The 7,703-nt window shown below is 58.2% G+C and overlaps 1 protein-coding gene across 3 annotated transcripts; it reads right to left on the reverse strand.

The window, feature by feature from the left end:
* Positions 1-991: 991 nt before the first annotated feature.
* Positions 992-7,161, reverse strand: ZNF324B (zinc finger protein 324B). Of its 3 annotated transcripts, none has more exons than XM_011969070.1 (4): positions 7,046-7,161; positions 4,971-5,097; positions 4,452-4,568; positions 992-3,604 (listed from the first exon to the last, which is right to left on the reverse strand). In XM_011969070.1, the coding sequence occupies exons 2-4, from the start codon at positions 5,089-5,091 to the stop codon at positions 2,208-2,210; spliced, it is 1,635 nt and encodes a 544-aa protein (XP_011824460.1). In that variant the 5' UTR covers positions 5,092-5,097; positions 7,046-7,161; the 3' UTR covers positions 992-2,207. The 3 variants fall into 3 exon arrangements, with proteins under 3 accessions (XP_011824460.1, XP_011824462.1, XP_011824461.1); XM_011969072.1 differs by having other exon boundaries at positions 1,968-3,604; positions 7,007-7,125; XM_011969071.1 differs by having other exon boundaries at positions 1,968-3,604; positions 6,997-7,125.
* Positions 7,162-7,703: the final 542 nt, after the last annotated feature.

Raw genomic sequence — 7,703 nt, forward strand, 5'->3', positions numbered from 1 at the left:
AAAAAAAAAAAAAGTGTGTGACACTTCTCCCTTCTCTCTCTTGCTTCCTGTCTTGCCATGTGATATGCCAGCTCCTCCTTCATGTTCCATCATGATTGCAAGCTTCCTGAGGTCCCACCAAAAGCCATGCAGACGCTGGTGCCATGGCTGTACATCCTGCAGAACCATGAGCCAATTAATCCTTTCTTTATAAATTACCCAGCCTTAGGTGTTCCTTTATAGTGACACAAAACAGACTAATACAAGAACTCACCCCTCATGCACCTTTCAGTTTGAAACAGAAACTGGTTACCATTGGAAAAACAACTGAGTTACAAGCAATAGGAAACAGCTGCAACTTTAAAATCATGGTATGTAGGCAGGTGTGGTGGGTCACGCCTGTAATCCCAGCACTTTGGGAGGCCGAGGTGGGCCGATCACTTGAGGTCAGGAGTTTGAGACCAGCCTGGCCAACATGGTGAAACCCCGTCTCTACTAAAAATATAAAAATTAGCCAGGTGTTGTGGCGCAAGCCTGTAATCCCAGCTTACTGGAGGGGCTGAGGCAGGAGAATGGCTTGAACCCAGGAGGCAAAGGGGAGTCGCTCCATTGCATTCCAGCCTGGGCGACAGACTGAAATGCTGTATCAAAAAACAAACACAGTGGTTCATGCCCCTAATCCCAGCACTTTGGGAGGCCAAGGTGGGCTGATCACTTGAGGTCAGGAGTTTGAGACCAGCCTGGCCCAACATGGTGAAACCCTGTCTCTACTAAAAATACAAAATTAGCTGGGCATGGTGGCGGGTGCCTGTAATCCCAGCTACTCAGGAGGCTGAGGCAGGAGAATCACTTGAACCTGGGAGATGGAGGTTGCGGTGAGCCGAAATTGCGCCACTGCACTCCACCCTGGGCAACAAGAGTTGCCTTGAGACTCTGTCTCAAAAACAAACAAACAACTGAACCATGCCCTGGAATACAGACAGGAGGCTGTAAAGGAAACTACATCTATTTTAAATTGCAAATGCTAGTTGTTTTTTTTTTTCTTCCCCATTGAAAAGACCATTAATTTCCTTGGAGGTGAGGTCCCAGGTAGGGATGGGGCCTAGTAGGCTTAAGGCCACAGGAAGTAAATGACCCCCAGTCTACCCTTTTGTCTCTGCCATACAGGCCCATCACACTGGGGTGGGGCAGTCACACATTGCCTTAGGTAATGGCAAGTCCTTCCTATTCAGCTCTCTGTCCAGCCTCTAATTGAGGAGGCATAACACGGGAAAGGTGAGATAGAGGGGGTGGGGGTGGGGAATGGCCACCAAACCCAGCAGAAATGAGCAGCTCCACCTTATCAGCTCTGAAGCTATCACTGTCCCCACCGTTGTAGTCTGCTCCTCACATCGACTTTGGTAAACGAGTCAGTGACAGGCATTGGCCAAGCTGAGACTTGGACGAAAACCTGAACGAGTGCCACTGGAAAGCCAGCATCCTAGATTTGTCCTTCCAGTGCTGAGAACCACGGGCATCCCTCTCCTGAGTCGGCTGTGTGTGTGACCGCAGGCCAGGCCCTCACACCTGGCTGACCAGAGCACAGCCCTGGAGCTGAGCACACATTGACTCTCATTAGGATCTCGCCCAGCATCTGCAAACATGAGGCTGAGTTGACCCAAAGCGTTTCTGTTTCCCAGAGGAGGCGGCTGACACTCACAGACCACACCCTGATCCCCAGTCCCCGGTAGTCTCCTGTCTGCTGAGATGGCCCCCAGGAAGACTTGAACAGAGGCCTCAGGGGGAAAATGTCCTCAGAGTCCATCCAGCGGCCAGTTTGTATGCAGATGTGGTAAGTTTCTCTGGGCCACCCCTACCCCATGTCCGCATCCCCCTCACCTCAGCATCCACTCTCATAACACATGAAGTAGCACCACTATGCAGTGCTGCCTTTGCCGGCCTCCTATGGCCCCAGCTGCAGCCTCAGCCCCACCAGAGTTCCAGCTGACATGTCCTCCCTCTGATGTTTCTGCAGTGTTACCTCTTTGGGGATGGAGGTGTGAGCTATGGCTAAACTGGCAAATCCTGTCCCCACCTGCAAATGGAACCACAGCCAAAGGGTCTCCCTCGTCCCTGACTCTCAGGCACAGGGTTTTTTTCCCATCGTGGATCTGAAGAGCACACCGACCCTTTAGCTGTGGAAGGGATTCACAGAAGGCCAGGAAAGGGTGGGGCTGCGAGCTAGGACCTCAGACCTTCGCTGGCTTCAGGACTGGGCTTGGCATCCCTCCCCGGCGCACCTTCCGATGTCGCGCCAGAAGGAAACCTGGCCCGGGGGTGCAGTCTGGTGCTGCCGCATGGGTCTTCTCTGTGGTGTGGATCCTCTGGTGGTGCAGGAGAGCCGGGCGCTCACGGAAGGCGCGGCCACACTGCGTGCACACGAAGGGCTTCTCGCCCGTGTGAATGCGCCGGTGACTCAGCAGCACAGCGCCTTTGGCGAAACCCTTGCCACAGTCCCCACAGCGGAAGGGCCGCTCGCCCGTGTGCAGGAGCTGGTGCTGGGTGAGGTTGGAGCTGCGGCTAAAGGAGCGGCCGCACTGGGCGCAGGCGAAGGGCTTCTCGCCTGTGTGCACGCGCTGGTGCAAAAAGAGCGAGGAGCCCTGGCTGAAGGCGGCACCACAGAGCGCGCACACGAAGGGCTTCTCGCCCGTGTGCGTACGCTCGTGCTGGATCAGGTGCGAGTTGCGGCAGAAGCGGCGGCCACACTGTGCACAGACATAGGGACGCCCGCCCGCGTGGATCTTGCGGTGCTGGCTGAGGTTGGAGCCGTGGCTGAAGGCCTTGCCGCACTCGGAGCAGCTGAAGGACTTCTCGGCCGTGTGGATGCGCTGGTGCCGCACCAGTGAGGAGCTGTGCCGGAAGGCCTTGCCGCACACGGGGCAGGCGTAGGGCGTCTCGCCGCTGTGGATGCGCTGGTGCTGCGTCAGGTGCGACGTCTGGCTGAAGGCCTTGCCGCACTGGGCGCACTCGTAGGGCCGCTCCCCGGTGTGGGTGCGTAGGTGCTTGAGGAGGTCGGAGCTCTTCACGAACACTTTACTGCACGCCCTGCATTCGAAGGACTTCTCCCCAGCGGGGAGAGCCTCGCCCAGCTCATCCCAGGTCGAGGACTCCTGGCCACCGAGGAGTCTCTGAGGCTCCTGCCAAGCCACACCCATTCTGCGATCCCCACCACCACTGGCGGCCTTCAGGTCCGGGGCATTCCCGAAGGCTCTCCCAGGGACCTCCTGTGCACATGACTTCTGCCGCTCAGGCGTCCTGGGCCGCCTCCCAGGCACCGGGTGCTCTGTGAGGGTCTTTTCCCTGGGCCGGCTGCTCTTGGGGGCCCTGAGTGGTGAGGTCAGTCGCAGGCTAATGCTGGCCTGGTCACTGCCCGAGCCTAGCAGGAGTCTCTCCCAGTAGATCACCGACACCCCTGTGGGTTTTCTCTCCCGAGATGGGGAGGCACCCCGTTGTCGCTGCAGGCTTTTTACACTGTGGCAGGCACCGGCAACTGGGAAGACGCTAGTAGTCATCCCAGGTGGGGTATCTGGGAAAGCTGGTGGCCATTCTCCAGAAACATCTCCATCCTCTGCCACACTCCAGGAACCTAAAGGCAGAGAAACGGTGGTTGCTGGGGGCTTCCTGGTTAGAAGAGGACCAGGGCAGGTTGAGTGGACAGGCAAGAAGGAACCGGGGCAGGGGGGCTGACACAAAAGCTTAGGGGAAAAGTAGAGGCAAGGCCGGCCCTGCAGGAGGGGCTGGGGTTTTGAGGAAGTATCTGCCCTGACACGTATGGCACTGACTGCAGTGGGGACTCCCATGATCAAGGTGGCAGCCCCCAGACACCCAGGATGTGAAGCTGAGAACACCTGAGCAGCTGCTGCATGCCACCCAGGTCTCCACACTGGCTGTTCCACCCCCTCCCTTTCCATAGCTCACTGCCTTCTCCCTTGGTGCCCTGTCTCAGGCACCCACTCCCAAACCTGCTCTTGCAATGACCTCCATCCAATGCTCTAGACTGTACTCCTGAACCCTACTTACTCACTGCCTCTCCTCTGGCACCATCAGCCCCACGAAGGCAGGACCATGAGTGTCCTGGTCAAGGCTGTGTCTACAGTGCCTGCAAGCCCTCAAGAAACTTTGATGAATACAAAGATGAATGATGGGATAAATAAATGACCTATCAATAATGGCCGCTAGTTGTGGAGGGTTCAAGGCCACACAGCCCAGCTGAGGGTAGGCCCTTCTGTGTGAACCCAGCTCCTGTGCCCTTGGAGCTCTCCCTTCAAGGGCACCTATTAAGGCAGCAGCCTCCAGGAGAGGCGGATGATGGAAGAGAAGGGAGTCAGATGGGAGGCAAGAGAGGAGGATATGTTTCCAGAGTTAGAAATGCAGGGACATGGGCTTGGCCACAGGTTGGTCCTGAGTTCACCCCACCCTGAGCTCCCGCTCACCAGCATTGAGCCTCCTGTAGGTGTTCCTGGCCAGGGTCATGTCCTTTCCACTGGGAACCCAGGGCTCCTCGCCACGCTCAAGCTGGATGACCACATGAGGTCGGGAGGTGGAGAGTCCTGTGAAGAGGAGCCCCAGGTGAAGACAGCCCACCTCTCAACAGAGAGCAGGAGTCAGGGCTTCATGGAAATAGACAGTTATCTGTGCAACTGGGAGAATCTAAAGATGGCACAGGGCAAGGGGCTCATAGGAATAGCTCATGTGTCCTCAGAGCAGCAACTGTGCCCAGAGCACCAAAGGAAGGGGACTGAGCCCAGGCATGGGAGAGGCCACAGCTGGACAGGGCCGCAGGGAGTGGTTGACCCAACCAAACTGCATCTCTACAGGACCGGACCCCTGCTCCACATGGCCCCAGCCAGAAGATTTGATCCTGCTCATCAATCAGGAGGGAAGTGAAGAGGCAGTCCTGGCAGGTCAGATGGTCACCAAGTGCACTTTTCATGGAGCACCCAGGGTCTTACCAAGTGAGGTCACAAGTGTGAAGTTTTCCAGCATCACGTGGCGGTACAGGGCCCTTTGCGCTGTGTCCAGGAGCCCCCATTCCTCCTGGGAGAAGTACACAGCCACATCCTCGAAGGCCATCAGGTCCTAAAATAGCAGGGAGGTAGAGGTAGGCATGGTCTAAGGTATGGCTGTGAGCCAGGACCAAGCTCCCCATCCCAACAGTCACCTCCCCTAGTGTCCCGCCTTCCCTGGGTTCCACCCCGGGGTTATATTCAGGTGGCACTTCCCTCACCTGTCTGGGACCCTTCCCCTCTGCCCTCCTGGTCCAGGCCCCAGATGGCTTCTTGACTTCCCCACTACACCAGCGGGCTAGAGCAAGCCCTGGCTGGGCCCTTAGCTGCCACACCAAGGGCAGCGGCAAGTATCCACTCATGACTCAGCATGACCATTCATGACCCTCCCCATGGCCCTTCTTGCTTTTGTAATAAGTAACGGTGTAAGTCCCAGCTGTGGACACCCCAGGCATGCCCATGACTGAGACCTTCCCCTGCTGTGCTTGCCTGACATTTCCAGGCTGCTCATCCAGCCTGAGGAACTGGATGACCCCACCAGTCATCATAGGGGAGCAGCCCCAAGAACCCGTGAACACAGAGGAACTCAATCCCTTCCTCCCTCCACATGGCGCCCCCTCAATTTCTTCTTCTTATTTTTTTGAGACGGAGTCTTGCTCTGTCACCCAGGCTGGAGTGCAGTGGCGCGATCTCGGCTCACTGCAAGCTCCGCCTCCGGGGTTCACTCCATTCTCCTGCCTTAGCCTCCCGAGTAGCTGGGACCACAGGCGTCTGCCACCACACTCGGCTAATTTTTTTGTATTTTTAATAGAGACGGGGTTTCACCGTGTGAACCAGGATGGTCTCGATCTCGGCGCCCCCTCGCTTTCCCACATTGCCACCACCCTCTCCTACTCAGTCACCTGCCAAACTCCTCCCCTGATAGCCTCAGGCACCCCAGCCAGTTTTTCTTACCCTCAAGCTGTAACTGCCCACGCCTGACTGCTCATCGGTTCATCACCTTCCTCAGTACAGTTCATAGACCCTGTCCTCAGCCCAGGACACCAACAACGTCAGGTCCAGTGACATGACCAACCTAGAACATCCCAGACTCCTGATCTTTCCCCGAAGGAAACCTGCTTTCCCTTCAAGTTTCCTTTCTGTCTACAGCAGCTCCCTTCTTCCAGGCGCTCAGGCTGAACAACATGGAGCAGTTCGTTCTTCAAACAGCCCACACCTGATGCATCCGCAGATCCACCAGAATTCACCTGGCCGCTCACCTCCACTGCTGCCCAGACTGTGGCAGTCAGTTCTTCCCTTCATGCCGACACCCCTGCATGTCTGTTCTCCACGCAACAAACGGCGGAACCGTTTTAAAACCCCAACTCAGAGGATGTCCTGATTCTGTTCAAAACCCGACGCCCCCGAGAAAAAACCCACCTCCTCGCCTGCTACTGCAGCCACACACGTCCCCTCTCCCCCAGCTCCACATCGAGAGCGCTCAGTCCCAGAAGCTCCTGGGCTCCGGCTCCCCTCCCAGGTTTTGCACACGCAGGACTCTCCCCTCGGAGCTTCCTTCAGGACCTCAGCCCCCTGACTGCCGGAAGTCGGGAGCCCACCGGTGCCCTGGACACAGGGGTTTGCACTGACCCCCGCAACCCCCCAGGGCAGGGAGAGGAAGGACAACGAGGCGAGGTCTAGGAAGCGGCCTCCCTCCGTGGGGGCGCGGTCTGTGGGAGCAGGGGCTTCCCCGCCTCCCCGACGCGGGTCTGTCAGCGCTGCCACCGAATCCCGCAGCTGGGCGGGGAGAGAGGCGTGGACCACCCGGCACCGCCATCCCCGCCCGCAGCGTCCCGCGGCTGCCCCGCGCCTCAGCCTCCCCCGCAGTCATGGGCGCAGAATGCCCAGTGTGCTGCCTCCGGGGCTTCCGCAAGGCGGGAGAATGCGTGGTTCCCGCCGGGGCCCGACCGCCCCCAGGCCGCCCACGTCATACTCGAAGATACCGAGGCTTGGGGGCGCGGCCAGCTGTTCGCGGTCAGTACCTTCCTCGCCGCCAGTCTCGGGCCCCGACCCGCGCGCCACAGCCCAGACCACCGGGGTGGCCTCACGCGAGCAGCCAAGTGACAGTCTCAACGCCGGAAGTCCAGCCCCCACAGCTCATATTGGCCCAATACGCGCGCGACACTTGCGCACAGCCTTCTGGGTTATGTGGTTCCGGCCTGTTTTTCGGTGTGGAGGCGGGGCCATTACCAGTCTCCATGGCAACGGCCAAACGCCGCCGCGCAGGGCGCCTGGAAGTGGAGTAGCGCAGCTGCCGCGGGTTTCCAAGGGCTCCGTAGCACTGGTGGAGTTGCCCATCGGGTTGTCTAGGATTAGAGATTCCCGGTTCCTGGAGCCCACCTAAGCAGCCCCGGAGACTAAACCCTGCAGGCGTGAAAGCAGAAACTGCCGAGGTTCCAGAAGGCAACACCAGCAGGGAGCACGAAGGAGAAAACGCACCGGGTAGGGCAGGTGTAGGTGGAGGAGCCGATGCCTGGAGCTCCGGGTTACCTTCCCAGCTCAGCCTGTCACTGATGTGCATCCTGGGCGCGGGTTTGACCTCTCTGTGTGTCAGTGTCCCGTAAAGGTTTAAGATCCGTTTTTCAACCTCTACACCAAGAATTCTCAGCCCGTAATGATGCTGTCCGCTTGTCATTTGTC

The sequence above is a fragment of the Mandrillus leucophaeus genome, unplaced genomic scaffold, assembly GCF_000951045.1.
Source record: "Mandrillus leucophaeus isolate KB7577 unplaced genomic scaffold, Mleu.le_1.0 Scaffold870, whole genome shotgun sequence".
NCBI lineage: Eukaryota > Metazoa > Chordata > Mammalia > Primates > Cercopithecidae > Mandrillus > Mandrillus leucophaeus.

Excerpts from the sequence above, each read along its gene's own strand:
- ZNF324B (XM_011969070.1), bottom strand. The coding sequence starts at position 5,091 with ATGGCCTTCGAGGATGTGGCTGTGTACTTCTCCCAGGAGGAATGGGGG. Across the intron at positions 4,569-4,970 it reads CACACTTGTGACCTCACTTG|GACTCTCCACCTCCCGACCT; the intron begins GTAAGACCCTGG and ends TCCTCTTCACAG. Across the intron at positions 3,605-4,451 it reads CTACAGGAGGCTCAATGCTG|GTTCCTGGAGTGTGGCAGAG; the intron begins GTGAGCGGGAGC and ends CTCTGCCTTTAG.